The sequence below is a fragment of the Scyliorhinus torazame genome, chromosome 14, assembly GCF_047496885.1.
Source record: "Scyliorhinus torazame isolate Kashiwa2021f chromosome 14, sScyTor2.1, whole genome shotgun sequence".
Classification (NCBI taxonomy): domain Eukaryota; kingdom Metazoa; phylum Chordata; class Chondrichthyes; order Carcharhiniformes; family Scyliorhinidae; genus Scyliorhinus; species Scyliorhinus torazame.
The window spans coordinates 121,315,129-121,334,752 of record NC_092720.1 but is presented as its reverse complement, the minus strand read 5'-3'; the positions used below and the strand labels follow the sequence as shown (position 1 = coordinate 121,334,752).

At 52.1% G+C, this 19,624-nt stretch overlaps 1 protein-coding gene across 1 annotated transcript in view; it reads left to right on the top strand.

Moving 5' to 3' along the window:
* The window catches only part of LOC140389984 (uncharacterized), a 150,124-nt gene that overhangs the window by 8,666 nt on the left and 121,834 nt on the right, over nucleotides 1-19,624 (top strand). The window contains 1 exon segment of the mRNA XM_072474733.1: nucleotides 204-351. Coding sequence (XP_072330834.1) covers nucleotides 205-351 — 147 coding nt within the window. The 5' untranslated portion in view covers nucleotide 204.

Sequence of the window (19,624 nt, the reverse complement as noted above, 5' to 3'; positions counted from 1 at the left end):
ATCATCGCCAACAAGTCTATTCTTTTTCTTCCTGAAGTTAAACCCACTTATTCATCATCTGAGCATTTCCCTCAATCTTTTATCTCCCCATCGGAATAAATTTTAACTCCAACTATAACATTGCTCAATTCGAAGTCATTCTTTGATGTTTATATAATTGAACAATGTTAATTAATGAATGCTCTCATTATCTTTCCCCACAGTATGTCTTTCCTTTGTTATTTTACTGATCAAGACCTCAGGCAGTTGTTGGTCATCAAAAAGGTCGACATTTCCGTTGCGATTGACAAAGTATTCCCCTTCCTCTATGGCCTTCGAGATAAGCAGTTAATTACTGCAGAAAAATTTAAAGTAAGTAACATCTCGTTTGGATTTGACCACAGTTAAAATGCTGAATGCAGTTTTGAGCACCTCATTGTCGAAAGGACAATAAATTGCACACACAGTGTATTCACCAGAATGATGCCATGCATAGGAATGTTCTGAGGAAGTGATACTGGCGATATTTCTACCGGCTTTGAGGAGTGTAGTACCCTCAATAACGACGCTAGAGAGTAAAACGGTAAAGAAGGCTTTAATAAGCTAAGAACTAGCCTGGTGCCGAGATGGGTGCTTACTGGGTGCCGCCTGCAAGGCGACCCCTTATACATGACTCCCAGGTGGGCAGAGCCGGAGGCGGAGTCCCCCAGGGTTCCAAGCCCGGTCTTAAAAGGGACATCACCTTACATGATGATAAGGGTAGTAATACAATAACCGTTCATCACATTCACGGCCTGTTTAAAAAACGAAGTCCGGCGGGGGTGAAGTGGAATCACAAGTCCATTCGTTTTGGCGGCCTGATCACCCTCATCGACCTCCTCAGCTCGGGCGGTGGTGCAGCGGACACGGACGTCTTAGTTGAGGTTACGTCCGGGAGTACGGTGGTCAGAGCCTTGGTCCGGGTAGGGGATCGGGGTGGGGGGGGGGGGGGGGCGATGGGGAGTAATGGGTACCTGATCCTGCAGGGGAGCCATGAGGGAGGGGGCATCTGTAGTGGGGGAACCAGCAGGGCCAGATCCCGGAGGGAAACTGTATCTTTCCTGCCGTTGGGGTACTCGACGTAGGCGTATCGGGGGTTCGCATGTAGTAATCGGACCCTCTCGAGCAGGGGGTCCGTTTTATGGCTCCTCGCGTGCCTCCGGAGAAGAACAGGTCCCGGAGCCGTCAGCCAAGGTGGAAGCGAGACCCCGGAGGCGGACATCCTGGGGAAGACAAACAAGCGGTTATGAGGGGTCTCATTCACGGCCATGCAGAGGAGCGACCTAATGGAGTGTAGGGCATCAGGTAGGACCTCCTGCCAGCGAGTGGTTGGGAGACTTGTCGACTGTAGGGCCAGAAGGACAGCCTTCCAAACTGTCGCGTTCTCCCTTTCACCTGCCCGTTTCCCCACGGGTTATAACTGGTCGTTCTGCTTGAGGCAATGCCTTTGCTGAGCAGATACTGATGCAGTTCATCGCTCATGAACGATGTACCCCTGTCGCTGTGGATATAAGCGGGGAAACCAAACAGGGTGAAGATGCTGTGCAGTGCCTTTATCACGGTGGCCGAGGTCATGTCGGGACAGGGGACAGCGAATGGGAAACGGGAGAACTCGTCGATGATGGTGAGGAAGTAGGCATTGCGGTTGGTGGACGGGAGGGGGCCCTTGAAGTCCACACTTAGTCGCTCAAAGGGCCCCGAGGCCTTCACGAGACGAGCCTTGTCTGGCCGATAGAAGTGCAGTTTGCACTCCGCGCAGATCTGGCAAGCCCTGGTCATACATAGAACATACAATGCAGAAGGAGGCCATTTGGCCCATCGAGTCTGCACCAACCTCACTTCCACCCTATCCACATAACCCAATAACCTCTCTGTGGTAGTATGTATTAGGGGTCATGTGGGACTAGAAGCCCTAATGTCATTGGCTGACAGATCCCGGGTCCTGGTTGGCCGTTGACCTCTAGCTCCGCCCTGAAGGCGGAGTATAAGAAGCCGGAGTCCTCCCCCGCAGGCCAGTCTACTATTGAGCTGCGGGGGAACAGACACGCTTAATAAAGCCTCATCGACTTCACTCTATTCGTCTCTCGGAGTCTTTGTGCGCTACAATTTATTAAGCGTGCCTAAAAAGGACTATGGAGCTCAGGATCATCCCGGAATGCCTGAGGATCAGCCCCCACGCAGTGAACGCGGCAGCAGCCTTCAAGCACTGGCAGACTTGTTTCGAGGCCTACCTCAGAACGGCCACCGGCCGGGTCACAGAAGACCAAAAACTACAGGTCCTGCACTCGAGGTTAAGCACGGAGATTTTCTCCTTCATCGAAGAGGCGGAGGTTTTCCAGAAGGTGTTCGCAGCACTGAAAAGTCACTATGTCCGCCCAGTTAACCAAATCTACGCTCGCTACCAGCTCGCGACGAGACGGCAAAGTCCCGGAGAATCGATTGACGAATTCTACGCCGCGCTGCTGATTTTGGGACGAGCCTGCAGCTGCCCTTCGGTGAACGCAAATGAACACACGGACATGTTAATGGGCGATGCTTTTGTGGCAGGTATGAACTCCTCCCAAATCCACCAAAGACTTCTAGAAAAAGAGTCGCTAGGACTCTCAGAGGCACGGGCCCTAGCAGCCTCCCTAGACGTGGCCGCGCGTAATACCCGTGCCTACGGCCCCGACCGCGCGGCAGCCCATTGGGCTCCGTACGTACCCGTCGCGACAAACCCACCCCCCCCCCAGACACCCCACAGGCTTGCGCGGTCCAAACGCCAAGTCGCACCGGGGGCGCCCGCTGCTATTTCTGCGGCCAGGCGAAACACCCCCGGCAGCGCTGCCCGGCCCGCGCAGCAATCTGCAAGAGCTGCGGGAAAAAGGGCCATTTCGCGGTTGTGTGCCGGTCCCGTGAGGTCGCCGCTGTCCCGGGAGAACAGGGAGCCCTGCACGCCGCTTACGCTCCCCAACCCCCCCAGCGCCCCATGTACGACCCGCAGGCGCAGCCACTCTGGGTTCCGACCACCGCGGTCCCGGGAAAACAGGGAGCCCTTCACGCCGCTTACGCTCCCCAACCGCCCCCCCCCCCCCCGCGCCACATGTATGACCCGCCGGCGCAACCAATTTGGGTCCCGACCACCGCTGTCCCCAGAGATGAGGGAGCCCCGCGCGTTCCTAACGCTCCCCAACCCCCCCCAGCGCCCCATGTGCGAACCGCAGACGCCGCCATTTTGGGTCCCGGCCACCACGAGGGGAGGAAGGGCGCCGCCATCTTGGACCACCCCAGACCTGTACGACGCATGGGGGCGGCCATTTTGTCCACCCCCGCCACCATCTTGTGACCCCCCAGCCATGTGCGATGTAGGGGGGCAGCCATTTTGTTCATCCCCGACGCCATCTTGGACGGCAACAACGCACCCCAGTGTCGACGGCTCCACGGGGTTCGAGGAAGACGCTCCACTACTACAACCACGTCTCGCTTCAATAACGCTCGACCAAGCTCGGCCCCGGACACTCCAGACGACGACGACAACGGTGCTAATAAACGGGCACGAGACACCATGCCTAGTCGACTCCAGGAGCACAGAGAGCTTTATCCACCCCGACACAGTAAGACGCTGTTCCTTGGCCACCTATCCCAGCGCACAAAAGATTTGCCTAGCTGCAGGATCCCACTCCGTACAGATCAAAGGTTTCTGCATAGTTACCCTAACGGTGCAGGGGAGGGAGTTCAAAAACTACAAACTACACGTCCTTCCCCAACTCTGCGCCCCCACATTACTGGGATTAGATTTCCAGTGCAATCTACAGAGCCTTACCTTCAAATTCGGCGGCCCAATACCCCCACTCACTATCTGCGGCCTCGCAACCCTCAAGGTGCAACCCCCGTCCTTGTTTGCGAACCTCACCCCGGATTGCAAATCCGTCGCCACTAGGAGCAGACGGTACAACGCCCAGGACCGGACCTTCATTCGGTCCGAAGTCCAGCGGCTACTAAAGGAAGGCATAATCCAGGCCAGCAATAGTCCCTGGAGAGCACAGGTGGTAGTAGTGAAGACAGGGGAGAAACAAAGGATGGTCATAGACTATAGCCAGACCATCAACAGGTACACACAACTAGACGCATACCCTCTCCCCCGCATATCCGACATGGTCAATCGGATTGCCCAATATAAAGTCTTCTCCACCGTGGACCTCAAGTCCGCCTACCATCAGCTCCCCATCCGCCCAAGTGACCGCAAGTACACAGCCTTCGAGGCAGACGGGCGATTATACCATTTCCTAAGGGTCCCATTTGGCGTCACAAACGGGGTCTCGGTCTTCCAACGGGAGATGGACCGAATGGTTGATCAACATGGGTTGCGGGCCACGTTCCCGTATCTCGACAATGTAACCATCTGCGGCCACGACCAGCAGGACCACGATGCCAACCTCCAAAAATTCCTCCAGACCGCCAAAGCCTTGAACCTCACGTACAACGAGGACAAGTGCGTTTTTAGCACCAACCGGCTAGCCATCCTGGGCTACGTAGTGCGCAATGGGATAATAGGCCCCGACCCCGAACGTATGCGCGCCCTCATGGAATTTCCCCTCCCGCACTGCTCAAAAGCCCTGAAACGCTGCCTGGGGTTTTTTTCATACTACGCCCAGTGGGTCCCCCAGTACGCAGACAAGGCCCGCCCCCTAATACAGACCACGACCTTCCCTCTGTCGACAGAGGCTTGCCAGGCCTTAAGCCGCATCAAAGCGGATATCGCAAAGGCCACGATGCGCGCCATCGACGCGTCCCTCCCCTTCCAGGTCGAGAGCGACACCTCCGACGTAGCTCTAGCGGCCACCCTTAACCAAGCGGGCAGACCCGTGGTCTTTTTCTCCCGAACCCTCCACGCTTCAGAAATCCGCCACTCCTCAGTGGAAAAGGAAGCCCAAGCCATAGTGGAAGCTGTGCGACATTGGAGGCATTACCTGGCCGGCAGGAGATTCACTCTCCTCACGGACCAACGGTCGGTAGCCTTCATGTTCGATAATGCACTGCGGAGCAAAATCAAAAACGACAAGATCTTAAGGTGGAGGATCGAGCTCTCCACCTTCAACTACGAGATCTTGTATCGTCCCGGAAAGCTGAACGAGCCGTCCGATGCCCTATCCCGCGGCACATGTGCCAACGCACAAATTAACCGCCTCCAAACCCTCCACGAGGACCTCTGCCACCCGGGGGTCACTCGGTTTTTCCACTTTATCAAGTCCCGCAACCTCCCATACTCTTTAGAGGAGGTCCGTACAGTCACAAGGAACTGCCACATCTGCGCAGAATGCAAACCGCATTTTTTCAGGCCGGATGGTGCGCACCTGATTAAGGCTTCCCGCCCCTTTGAACGCCTTAGTCTGGATGTCAAAGGGCCCCTCCCCTCCACCGACTGCAACACATACTTCCTTAATGTGGTGGACGAGTACTCTCGCTTCCCATTCGCCATCCCCTGCTCTGACATGACCGCGGCCACAGTCATTAAAGCCCTGAACACCATCTTCACACTGTTCGGTTGCCCCGCATACGTCCACAGCGACAGGGGGTCCTCTTTCATGAGTGACGAGCTGCGCCAGTTCCTGCTCAGCAAGGGCATAGCCTCAAGCAGGACGACCAGCTACAACCCCCGGGGGAACGGGCAAGTAGAGAGGGAGAACGGCACGGTCTGGAAGACCGTCCTACTGGCCCTACGGTCCAGGGACCTCCCAGTTTCACGGTGGCAGGAGGTCCTCCCAGACGCTCTCCACTCCATCCGGTCGCTATTGTGTACGAGCACTAATCAAACGCCTCATGAGCGTCTCCTTGTCTTCCCTAGGAAGTCCTCCTCTGGAACGTCGCTGCCGACCTGGCTGGCGGCCCCACCACCCATCTTGCTCCGAAAGCATGTGCGGGCACACAAGGCGGACCCATTGGTCGAAAGGGTTCACCTCCTCCACGCGAACCCGCAGTACGCTTACGTGGAGTACCCCGACGGCCGACAGGACACGGTCTCCCTGCGGGATCTGGCGCCCGCCGGCAACACACACACACCCCCAACACCATTCACCCAACCCTCCCCCTTCCTGCCACCGCCGCACCCCGCGACCGCCCCCTTCCCAGGAGGATCGGTTCCCCTCCCCTCAGGCCCGACCAAGAATAAAGCCCAAGCTGAAACCGTAAGGCTCCCGGAGACGACAACACCGGAACAAGCACCACAACCACCACCGGGGCCGAGGCGATCGACACGGACGACCAGACCGCCCGACCGACTCGTGGCGTCGATCTAAATCAATATATGGACTTTTCACAACTTTTGCTTTTTCTCCCGATACCTTCTGTAAATAGTTGAAACAGGACAAAATTGTACATACTGTATTGCCATATGAATGTTTTCCTCCCAGGACCAGCCCTGTAAACCCTTACCACCATGCGAAGCATCACCCCGCCGGGTTCATTTTTGACAAGGGGTGAATGTGGTAGTATGTATTAGGGGTCATGTGGGACTGGAAGCCCTAATGTCATTGGCTGACAGATCCTGGGTCCTGGTTGGCCGTTGACTTCTAGCTCCGCCCTGAAGGCGGAGTATAAGAAGCCTCCCCCGCAGGCCAGTCTACTATCGAGCTGCGGGGGAACAGACATGCTTAATAAAGCCTCATCGACTTCACTCTATTCGTCTCTCGGAGTCTTTGTGCGCTACACTCTCTTAACCTTTTTGGTCACTAAGGGCAATTCATCATAGCCAATCCACCTAACCTGCATGTCTTTGGACTGTGGGAGGAAACCGGAGCACCCGGAGGAAACCCACGCAGACACGGGGAGAACTTGCAGACTCCGCACAGACAGTGACCCAAGCCGGGAATCGAACCTGGGACCCTGGCACTGTGAAGCCACAGTGCTATCCACTTGTGCTACCATGCTGCCCACTGGTCATGGTCTTGACCTTCTCGGTTGAGTAAGGTAGGTTGTGGGACTTGATAAAGTGGACGAGCCTGGTAACCCCCGGGTGACAGAGGTCATTGTGGATGGCTTGCAGGCGGTCCTCCTGCGCGTTGGCACACGTGCCGTGGGGCAGGGCGTTGAGCTCCCCTGGATGATACTTGATATCGTACGTGTAGGTGGAGAGTTCGATCCTCCACCTCAAAATTTTATTGTTTTTTATTTTGCCCCGTTGTGCGTTATCAAACATGAAGACTGCCGAACGTTGGTCGGTGACGAGGGTGAACCACCTACCAGCTAGGTAGTGCCTCCAGTGCCGCACAGCCTCCACAGTGGCTGGTCCCTCTTTCTCGACCACAGAGTGCTGAATCTAGGAGGCGGTGAGGGTCCAGAAGAAGAACGCTACTGGTCTGCCTGCCTGGCTGAGGTAGCAGCCAGGGCGATGTCTGACGCATTACTCTCTACTTGGAAAGGGATAGTTTTGTCCACCGCGTGCATAGCGGCCTTGATGCGGCTGAAGGCCAATTGGGCCTCAGCCGACAGGGGAAATATCGTGGTCTTTATGAGTGGGCGGGCTTTGTCCGCATATTTGGGGACCCACTGGGCGTAATAGGAGAAAAGCCCCAAGCACCGTTTGAGGGTCTTGAGGCTGCGGGGATGGGGAAGTTCCTTAAGGGGGCGCATGCGGTCTGGGTCGGGACCTAGGACCCCGTTTTCCACGACATAGCCGAGGATGGCTGGCCGGGTTGTGTGGAAAACGCATTTTTCCTTGTTATAGGTCAGGTTGAGGGCTCGGGCGGTCTGGAGGAACTTTTCAAGGTTTGCGTCATGGTCCTCCTGATCATGGCCGCAGGTAGTGACGTTGTCCAAGTACGGGTATGTAGCCCGCAAGCCGTACTGGTCCACCATTTGGTCCATCGCCCTCTGGAAGAAGGAGACCCCATTTGTGACGCCGAAGGGGACCCTGAGGAAGTGGAAGAGCCGGCCGGCTGCTTCGAAGGCAGTATAAGGGCGGTCTTTCGGTCGGATAGGGAGCTGGTGGTAGGCGGATTTGAGATCGACCGTGGAAAATACCCGGTATTGGGCGATCCGATTTACCATTTCTGCTATGCAAGGAAGGGGGTACGCATCAAGCTGCGTGAAGCGGTTTATGGTCTGGCTATAATCCACGACCATCCGTTTGTTCTCCCCGGACCGGACTACCACCACTTGTGCTCTCCAGGGGCTGTTGCTAGCCTCGATGACTCCCTCTCCCAGTAAACGCTGGACCCCTGACTTGATAAAAGTCATGTCTTGGGCACTGTACCGCCAACAGTCGGGAGTGAGGTTCGCGAATAGAAAGGGGGGTGCGACTTTCAGTGTCGCAAGGCTGCATACCGTGAGGGGGGGCAAGGGTCCGCCGAGCTTCAGTGTCAGACTTCGGTGGCTGCACTGGAAATCCAGTCCGAACAGCAGGGGGGCACAGAGGTGAGGCTGATATACAGTTTGAAACGGGTGTATTCGGCGCCCTGGATCGAGAAATCCGCAATACAATACCCCTTGATTTGGACCGAGTGGGACCCGGATGCGAGGGCTATGGTTTGGGACACGGGATGGGTGTGCAAGAAGCAGCGCCTTACCTTTTCTGGATGAATAAAGCTCTCCGTGCTCGCGAAGTCGAAAATGCATGGAGTGTCACGCCCGTTGACCTGGACCTGCATCATAGAGTTCTGCAGGTGTTTTGGCCGCATTTGGTTGAGGGTGGTCACTCCCAGTTGCGGGTAGTCTGAGTCCTCAGCCAAGTCGGACTCGTAAAATGGCCGCCGTCATCAGACGCACGTGTCAGGGTCGAGAAGATGGCCGCCGCCAAGATGGCCGCCCCCATGATTCGCACGAGGCAGATGACCCGTCAGAAGGGGGCGTGTCGGGTCGATGCGCAGCTGCTTTGCGAGGCATGCGGGCCTGTGAGCCTGATTTTCAGGTCTGCTGTTCTTTGTGTTTCTGGCCCTTGGGCATGGCCAGGCAGACCCTCGCAAAATGCCCCTTCTTTCTGCAGTCGCTGCAGATGGCGGAGCGGGCTGGGTAGCGTGGGCATGGGTGCTGGCCCTGCCCACAGAAATAGCACAGTGTGCCCCCGGTCTGGGCGGGTCACCACACGGCGCAGGCCCGTAACGTGGCCGAGTCCGGGGAAGTCCGAGGGGGGATCGTAGGGTCCGCGGGCTACATGCCTAAATTATGTCAGGCCACTTCCAGCGAGATGGCGAGCGTTAGCGTGTCCTGTAGGTCTTTTGCCCCGTTTTCGAGTAGTCGCTGCTGGATGTAGGTCGAGCAGATGCCGGACACGAAAGCGTCTCTGATGTGCACGTTCATATGGATTTCCCCCGTCACATCCTGATGATTACAGTTCCTGGCGAGCGCAGTGAGTTTTTCTACAAATTCGTCTAGAGTTGCCCCCGAGTGCTGCCAGCAGGTAGAGAGCAGATGCCGGGCATGTACCTCGTTGATGGGTTTGACAAACTGCTTGCGTAGTATCTCGACCGCCTCTTCGTAGGTAGTCCACTTTTGGGAGCGTGGCGGAGATTCTGTGACTCACCCGGGCGTGGAGTAGGCGCAGCTTGCGTGCCCCAGGATGGGAGTCTGTGAGGAGTCCAGGTAGGCCTCGAAGCATCAGAGCCAGTTTTGAAAAATGTCCTTTGCCTCCGGTGTCCGTGCTTCCAGATTGAGCTTCTCTGGTTTTAGGCCTGCGTCCATCCTGATGTAGTTTAGCTTATTAAATTGTAGTACCCTCAATAACGACACTAGAGTGTAAAACGGTAGAGAAGGCTTTAATAAGCTAAGAACTAGCCTGGTGCCGAGACGGGTGCTTACTGGGTGCCACCTGCAAGGCGGCCCCTTATATACGACTACCAGATGGGCAGAGCCGGAGGCGGAGTCCCCCAGGGTTCCAAGCCCGGTCTTAAAGGGGACATCACCTTACATGATGATAAGTGTACAGTACTACAATAACCGTTCATCACAAGGAGAGTAAGAGATTTAATAGTAACAAGGAGAGACTCTCCTTGGAGAACAAATGACAAAAGGTCATGAACCTAAAGTTGCCAAAATGAGGAGGGGGTTGTGGGGCTGAGGAGAAATCTTTTTACCCAGAGAATTGTTTCAATGGGAGTATGGAATATTTTGTCTCTCGGGTAGTTGAGGGGGAGATGGCTGCATCTTTTAAGGAGCGAGTAAATAGACATTTGAACCGAAGGACGATCCCGGGCTATGGGGTGAGACGAGGGACATTGAATGAGTTTGCTTTAGCAAAAATGGGATGAGTTTGCTTCAGCAAAAAGCCAGAGCAGACAGAATGGGGCAAATGGCCTCATTCGAGGCTTTAACTTTCTATGGGCTCTGTGAAACATTCGCTCTGTGTCTGACCTATCAAGATTTTCCCCAAATGCCATTTAACTTTGTCCTTGCAAGGTTGCACGGTTCTTAATAATTTTGAACCAAAGTTTTTGGGAACTTCCTTTAACCGGATCTAGCAAAATATTCTCACAGCCTTACACCCCATTCTCACACCCCACTTCAGACCTTTACATTTTCACCTCTGACTTTTTCATTTTTCCTCTTTTTTTCCCCCCTCCTGTGTTTGTGTCTTTCTCCTGGTTTTCTGTAGGCAATACCTTCTTTCGCCAAAGAGTTCGCTCATAGACGAGCCGATGGTGCTGGACAGTCACACTGGAGTCAAACATTTCAAAGCCTGAGCTGTTAGACATGAGAGGAGAGAGCAATAAAATGATTAAAACTAACATTGAACATGCCACTTAGCTGCAGTACTGTTATTTCTCCACCCTCCTACCTCCCTTTACTCATATCTCAATGGCTTTAATGCCTCTGGTGCACTATGCTGCCACACCCCTGATCGATCAGTCTTTGGCTACATCGCAACTCCCGCCTGGGACAGAGTTAAGCGTGACAGATGGGAGAAATGGGCCAGTTGGTTCTGCAGCTTAACAAGCTCCAGCTAGCTGAGCATACGAACAAGGAATAGAAGTGGGCCATTCAATCCCTCGAGCCGGCTCTGCCATTTCATAAGATCATAGCTGATCGGACCTCAAATCGGCATCTCGCCTACCCCCAATAACCTATCACCCCCTTGCTTACTAAGAATCTATCCTCCTCTGTTTCAAAAATATTCAAAGAGTCTGTTTCCTTTTCAGGAAGTGAACCCAAAGATTCATGACCTTCTGAGGGGATAAATTTCACCTAATTTTTGTTTTAAATGAGCGACCCCTTATTGTTAAACAGTGACCCCTCGTTCTAGATTCTCCCACAAGAGGTTACATAATTTCTACATCCATCCTGTCAACACCCCTCAGGTTCTTATAATCACAGAATCAGTGTTGAAGAGGCTCTTTGAACCATCAAGTCTGCACTAACGCATGAAAAACACCTGATCTACCTACCTAATCCCAGTTCATAGAGATCATAGAATTTACAGTGCAGAAGGAGGCCATTCGGCCCATCGAATCTTCACCGGCCCCTGGAAAGAGCACCACACTTAAGCCCACGCCTCCATTCTATCCCCGTAACCCAGCAACCCCAACCACCTTTTTGGACAATAAGGGCAATTTATCGTGGCCAATCCACCTAACCTGCACAACTTGAAATGAAAATGAAAATCGCTTATTGTCACAAATAGGCTTCAAATGAAGTTACTGTGAAAAGCCCCTAGTCGCCACATTCTGGCGCTGTTCAGGGAGGCTGTTACGGGAGGAAGCCAGAGCACCCGGAGGAAACCCACGCGCACACGGGGGGAACGTGCAGACTCCGCACCGACAGTGACCCAAGCCGGGAATCGAACCTGGGACCCTGGAGCTGTGAAGCAACTGTGCTAACCACTGTGCTACCCTGCTGCTTGAATAAGTAGAGTGAATGGGCAAGTGAATGCCCACACTCAAGATCAATCTTTGTGTCACCCACATAGTCATCTATGTCATTTATGTAAACTATGAATAATATGGGACCCAGCACAGATCCCTTGGTACATCACTGAACACTGGCTTCCAGTCAATAGAGCAGCCTTCTGTCATCACCCTCTTTCTCCTACAACAAAGCCAATTTTTGAATCCACATTATCAAATTACCCTGTATCCCATGTGCATTTACTCTCTTTATAAGTCCGCCATATATGGGACCTTGTCAAAGGCTTTGCTAAAATTTATATAAACTACATTAACTGCACTACCCTCATCTACAAACTTGGTCACCTCCTCAAAAAATGCAATCAAATTTGTTAGGCATGACCTCTCTCTGAAAAAGCCATGATGACTATCCCTGATCAAACCTTGCTTTTCCAAGTGGTGATAGATTCTCCTTCAAAATTTTCTCCAATCATTTTCCGACCACTGACGTGAGACTCATTAGTCTATAATTCCCTGGCTTATCTCTATAACCCTTCTTTTTTTTTAACTTAGAGTACCCAATTCATTTTTTCAATTAAGGGGCAATTTAGCGTGGTCAATCCACCTCGCTTGCACATTTTTGGGTTGTGGGGGCAAAACCCACGCAAACAGGGGAGAATGTACAAACTCCACACGGACAGTGACCCAGAGCCGGGATCGAACCTGGGACCTCGGCGCCGTGAGGCCGCAGTGCTAACACACTGCTCCACCGTGCTGCCCTCTCTATAACCCTTCTTAAATAGTGGAACCACATTAGCTGTTCTCCAGTCCTCTGGCATTTCCCCCATGTTAATATGTTTCAATCAAGTCACCTCTTACTCTGGAAAACACCAGAGGATAGAAACCTAGCCTGTCCAACCTTTCCTCATAAGACAACCCACCTATTCCAGTTAATATTTTGGTTAACATTCTCTGAACTGCTTCCAATGCATTTACACCCTTTTGCAATGTGGGGCAGCACGGTGACACAATGGTTAGCACTTCTGCCACACAGTGCCAGGGACCCGGGTTCAATTCTGGCCTTGGGTGACTCTGTGAAATTTGCACTTTCTCCCTGTGTCTGTATGGGTCTCCTCCAGATGCTCTGGTTTCCTCCCACAGTCCAAGGATGTGGATGTTAGGTGAATTGGCCATGATAAAATTGCCCCTCCATCTCCAGGGATGTGTAATTTCTGTGAGGTTATGGGGATAAGGCAGGGTTGTGGGCTTAGGTAGGGTGCACCATCACGTAGGTGGCTGGTTTAGCTCACTTGGCTAGACCACTGGTTCATGATGCAGAGGAAGGCCAGCAGCGTGGGTTCAATTCCTATACAAGCTGAGGTTATTCATGAAGGTCCAACTTCTCAACCTTGCCCCTCACCTGAGATGTGGTGATCCTCAGGTTAAATCACCACTAGTCAGCTCTCCCCTCCAAAGGGGAAAATAACCTGTGGTCATCGAGGACTATGGTGACTTTACCTTACGTTCTACTGTATTCATTCTAAAGGGCTAGACAATGAATAGGGGAGAAGTGGTTGACAAGAAACTCTGTGGTATGATTTACTGATGATTTGACAGTTAAATCAAGTCAACAGCAGAATAGGATGTCATTTCCTTTCTTTTGGAAAATCTAGAGTCTAGTCCTTTGAGTCACCTGAAAACAAACTACGTAAAAGCTACTAATCCTCTTCTCATGTGGCAGTCAGGATTATTGTCAGAAGAAGTTACTACTTAAATTCAAGGATGGCACATAAACACTGAAACAATCACAAGAAGGATGTCGCAGAGGTCAGAATTAGAGGAGCCTGGATGTCTTGGAAGTCTGTAAGGTTGGAGGAGATTTCAAGGATAGGGAGGGGAGGGGGCACAGAGCTACTTGGAAACAAGAACGAGATTTAAAATCAAGGCATTGCTTAACCAGGAATCAATGTGGATGAGGGAGTACATAGAAACATTGAAAATAGAAGCAGGAGGTCATTCGGCTCTTCAAGCCTGGTGAGTATAGGTGATAGGTGAACAGGGGAAAGGAATTTTGCATGAACTCAAATAGTCAAGTCGATAGATAACAAAGGGCTTTAGCAGCAGATGAGCTGAGGCAGGGGCAAAGCCAGGAGATGTTAAATAAGTGAGAATATGTAATCTTTGAGATGGTGCAGATAAGTGTTTGATAGCTCACCTCAGAGTTAAACATGACACCAAAGTTGAAAATAAGTGGGCTCAGCCTCAGTCAATTGGCAGGGAAAGAGGTGGAATCAGCTGCCACAGGGTTTCCATTATCTGGACCACTGGGAGCTCTTCCGGGGCAGGTGTGACCTGTATAAGAAGGACGGGTTGCATCTAAACCGGAGAGGCATAAATATCCTGGCCGCGAGGTTTGCTAGTGTCACACGGGAGGGTTTAAACTAGTATGGCAGGGGGGTGGGCACGGGAGCAATAGGTCAGAAGGTGAGAGCATTGAGGGAGAACTAGGGAATAGGGACAGTGTGGCTCTGAGGCAGAGCAGACAGGGAGAAGTTGCTGAACACAGCGGGTCTGGTGGCCTGAAGTGCATATGTTTTAATGCAAGGAGCATTACGGGTAAGGCAGATGAACTTAGAGCTTGGATTAGTAATTGGAACTATGATGTTGTTGCCATTACAGAGACCTGGTTGAGGAAAGGGCAGGATTGGCAGCTAAACGTTCCAGGATTTAGATATATCAGGCGGGATAGAGGGGGATGTAAAAGGGGAGGCGGAGTTGCGCTACTGGTTCGGGAGAATATCACAGCTGTACTGCGGGAGGACACCTCCGAGGGCAGTGAGGCTATATGGGTAGAGATCAGGAATAAGAAGGGTGCAGTCACAATGTTGGGGGTTTACTACAGGCCTCCCAACAGCCAGCGGGAGATAGAGGAGCAGATAGGTAGACAGATTTTGGAAAAGAGTAAAAACAACAGGGTTGTGGTGATGGGAGACTTCAACTTCCCCAATATTGACTGGGACTCACTTAGTGCCAGGGGCTTAGACGGGGCGGAGTTTGTAAGGAGCATCCAGGAGGGCTTCTTAAAACAATATGTAGACAGTCCAACTAGGGAAGGGGGGTACTGGACCTGGTATTGGGGAATGAGCCCGGCCAGGTGGTAGATGTTTCAGTAGGGGAGCATTTCGGTAACAGTGACCACAATTCAGTAAGTTTTAAAGTACTGGTGGACAAGGATAAGAGTGGTCCGAGGATGAATGTGCTAAATTGGGGGAAGGCTAATTATAACAATATTAGGCGGGAACTGAAGAACATAGATTGGGGGCGGATGTTTGAGGGCAAATCAACATCTGACATGTGGGAGGCTTTCAAGTGGCAGTTGAAAGGAATATAGGACCGGCATGTTCCTGTGAGGAAGAAAGATAAATACGGCAATTTTCGGGAACCTTGGATGACGAATGATATTGTAGGCCTCGTCAAAAAGAAAAAGGAGGCATTTGTCAGGGCTAAAAGGCTGGGAACAGACAAAATCTGCGTGTAATATAAGGAAAGTAGGAAGGAACTTAAGCAAGGAGTCAGGAGAGCTACAAGGGGTCATGAAAAGTAATTGGCAAATAGGGTTAAGGAAAATCCCAAGGCTTTTTACACGTACACAAAAAGCAAGAGGGTAGCCAGGGAAAGGGTTGGCCCACTGAAGGATAGGCAAGGGAATCTATGTGTGGAGCCAGAGGAAATGGGCGAGGTACTAAATGAATACTTTGCATCAGTATTCACCAAAGAGAAGGAATTGGTAGATGTTGAGTCTGGAGAAGGGGGTGTAGATAGCCTGGGTCACATTGTGATCCAAAAAGACGAGGTGTTGGGTGTCTTAAAAAATATTAAGGTAGATAAGTCCCCAGGGCCTGATGGGATCTACCCCAGAATACTGAAGGAGGCTGGAGAGGAAATTGCTGAGGCCTTGACAGAAATCTTTGGATCCTCGCTGTCTTCAGGGGATATCCCGGAGGACTGGAGAATAGCCAATGTTGTTCCTCTGTTTAAGAAGGGTAGCAAGGATAATCCCGGGAACTACAGGCCGGTGAGCCTTACTTCAGTGGTAGGGAAATTACTGGAGAGAATTCTTCGAGACAGGATCTACTCCCATTTGGAAGCAAATGGACGTATTAGTGAGAGGCAGCACGGTTTTGTGAAGGGGAGGTCGTGTCTCACTAACTTGATAGAGTTTTTCGAGGAGGTCACTAAGATGATTGATGCAGGTAGGGCAGTAGATGTTGTCTATATGGACTTCAGTAAGGCCTTTGACAATGTCCCTCATGGTAGACTAGTACAAAAGGTCAAGTCACACGGGATCAGGGGTGAGCTGGCAAGGTGGATACAGAACTGGCTAAGCCATAGAAGGCAGAGAGTAGCAATGGAGGGATGCTTTTCTAATTGGAGGGCTGTGACCAGTGGTGTTCCACAGGGATCAGTGCTGGGACCTTTGCTCTTTGTAGTATATATAAATGATTTGGAGGAAAATGTAACTGGTCTGATTAGTAAGTTTGCAGACGACACAAAGGTTGGTGGAATTGCGGATAGCGATGAGGACTGTCGGAGGATACAGCAGGATTTAGATTGTCTGGAGACTTAGGCGGAGAGATGGCAGATGGAGTTTAATCCGGACAAATGTGAGGTAATGCATTTTGGAAGGTCTAATGCAGGTAGGGAATATACAGTGAATGGTAGAACCCTCAAGAGTATTGAAAGTCAAAGAGATCTAGGAGTACAGGTCCACAGGTCATTGAAAGGGGCAACACAGGTGGAGAAGGTAGTCAAGAAGGCATACGGCATGCTTGCCTTCATTGGCCGGGGCATTGAGTATAAGAATTGGCAAGTCATGTTGCAGCTGTATAGAACCTTAGTTAGGCCACACTTGGAGTATAGTGTTCCATTCTGGTCGCCACACTACCAGAAGGATGTGGAGGCTTTAGAGAGGGTGCAGAAGAGATTTACCAGAATGTTGCCTGGTATGGAGGGCATTAGCTATGAGGAGCGGTTGAATAAACCCGGTTTGTTCTCACTGGAACGAAGGAGGTTGAGGGGAGACCTGATAGAGGTATACAAAATTATGAGGGGCATAGACAGAGTGGATAGTCAGAGGCTTTTCCCCAGGGTAGAGGGGTCAATTACTAGGGGGCATAGGTTTAAGGTGAGAGGGGCAAGGTTTAGAGTAGATGTACGAGGCAAGTTTTTTACGCAGAGGGTAGTGGGTGCCTGGAACTCGCTACCGGAGGAGGTAGTGGAAGCAGGGACGATAGGGACATTTAAGGGGCATCTTGACAAATATATGAATAGGATGGGAATAGAAGGATACGGACCCAGGAAGTGTAGAAGATTGTAGTTTAGTCGGGCAGCATGGTCGGCACGGGCTTGGAGGGCCGAAGGGCCTGTTCCTGTGCTGTACATTTCTTTGTTCTTTGTTCTTTGTTCTAGAAGTTAGTTTGTCACAGAGACTGAAGTTAATGGCTTTGGTCTTACCTGATCAGAAGTGGGAATGGAACCAGCTGGATGATGGTGGATTAACAATGAAGGAGGATTGTAGAGATGGATAGGCTGGTGAGGGAAATACTTCAGGTGGATAGCAGGTATTCAGAAGCACCTGAGGCGGGGTTGTTGAAGGAGCGGCAGATAGCAGTTTGGTCTGCTATCCACAGGAAAGGCGGTGGGGCAGTTGAGGAAGGCGAGGGGGGGGGATATATGAGTATGGTGAGAAGGCCAGGAGGATGTTAGCCCACCAGCTAAGGAAGAGGGAGGCGGCCAGGAAGATAGGAAGAGTGAAGGACAGAGGGGGGAAACACGGTCTTGGACCCAGCAGGGGTGAATGGGGTGTTTCAGGAGTTTTACAGTCGGCTGTATGAGTCGGAACCCCCAGCTGGGATGAAGGGGCCGACGCAGTTTTTGGAAGGGTTGGAGTTTCCGAAGGTGGAGGAAGGGTTAGTGGGGGTGGTTGGGAGCCCCGATCGGGATTGTGGAAGTAGTAGAGCGGTTAGAGGCCATGCAGTCGGGCAAGGCCCCAGAACCAGACAGTTACCCAGTGGAATTTTACAAGAAGTTCTCTGGGATACTCGGCCGCTGCTGCTGAGGGCATTTAATGAGGCTAGGCAGCGAAGTGTCCTTCCCACAATGATATCGCAGGCTTCAATATCACTGATCCTGATGCGGGAGAAGGACCCAGAGCAATGTGGGTCATACAGACCAATCTCCCTTCCGAATGTCAATGCTAAATCTTTGGCCTCAAGGATAGAGGACTGTGTTCCGGAGGTGATGGGGGAAGACCAGACGGGGTTTGTTAAAGGCAAGCAGCTAACGGCTAACGTTAGAAGGCTCCTGAATGTGATCATGATGCCCTCTGAGTGGAGGGAGGCGGATGTAGCGGTCGCTATGGACGCGGAAAAGCCCTTTTACCAGGTGGAATAGAATTATTTGTGGGAGGTCCTGGGACGGTTTGGGTTTGGGTTATGGCAGGGCTTTATTGACTGGGTTCGATTGCTATACCAGGCACCGGTGGCGAATGTGCGGATGAATCGGCTGAGTTTGGACTACTTTAAATTGTACCGAGGGACAAGGCAAGGATGTCCTCTCTCCCCACTGTTGTTTGCTTTGGCCAAAGAGCCATTGGCAATGGCGCTGAGAGCAACAAAGGACTAGAAGGGGTAGTCCGGGGTGGGGGGTGGGGGGGATGGAATACAGGCTCTCATTATATGCAGATGACCGACTCCTATATATTTCCGACCCAATAGGGGGGTTGGGGGAGATTATGCAGATCTTTGGGGAATTTGGCCGGTTCGCAGGGTTCAAATTGAATATGGGTAAAAGTCAGGTTTTTGTGATCCAGGCGAGAGGGCAGGAGAGGAGACTTGGGGAGCTGCTGTTTAAAGTGGTAGGAGGGAGCTTCCGTTATTTGAGGACGGGTAAAACCCCGTGAGTAAAGAAAGTGTTGCTGGAGTGAAGCCAGGGGGGGTGGGGGGGGGGGGGGGGTGCTGGCGCTGCCGAACTTTAGTAATTACGACTGGGCGGCAAATATAGCCATGATCAGGAAATGGATAGTGGGGCGGGTACTAAAGGCTCCTCTATTGTTCTTGCTGGCCCGGTACTCCATAAGCCCGGTGGTGGTAGCGGCCCCGAGAGTCTGGGAGCAATGGTGGAAGCATATGGGAGTGGAGGGAGCGTCGGCGTGGATGCCAATTTGTGGTAATCACCGGTTTGTCCTGGGGAGACTGGATGGGGGGGTTTCGGAGGTGGCAGAGAGCAGGGATTGAGAGGCTGGGGGATCTATTTATTGATGGGAGCTTTCCAAGTTTCGAGGATTTGGAGGAGGCGTTTGAATTGCTGAGAGGGAATGGGTTTCGATATCTGCAGATAATGGATTTTGTAAAGGAGGTTGCAACCTTTCCGCTTCTACTGCCACAGTGTATACAGGACAAGGTAGGTTCTAAAATGGGGGTAGAGGAGGGGAAGGTTTTGGATATCTATAAAGAACTCATGGAGTGGGAGGGAACTCAGATAGGTGAGCTAAAGCTTAAATGGGAAGGGGAGGTAGAGGCAGGTCTGTGGGAGGGTGCTCTGAGCAGAGTCAACACGTCCTCATCATCTGCTAAGTTCAGCCTGATCCAATTCAAGGTGGTTCACCAGGCACACATGACGGTGGCCCAGATGAGCAAGTTTTGGGGGATTGAGGACACGTGTGTGAGGTGTGCGGGAGGGCCAGCACACCATGTCCATATGTTTTGGGCATGCACAAAGCTTAGAGGATACTGGCAGGGATTTGCGGATCTCAT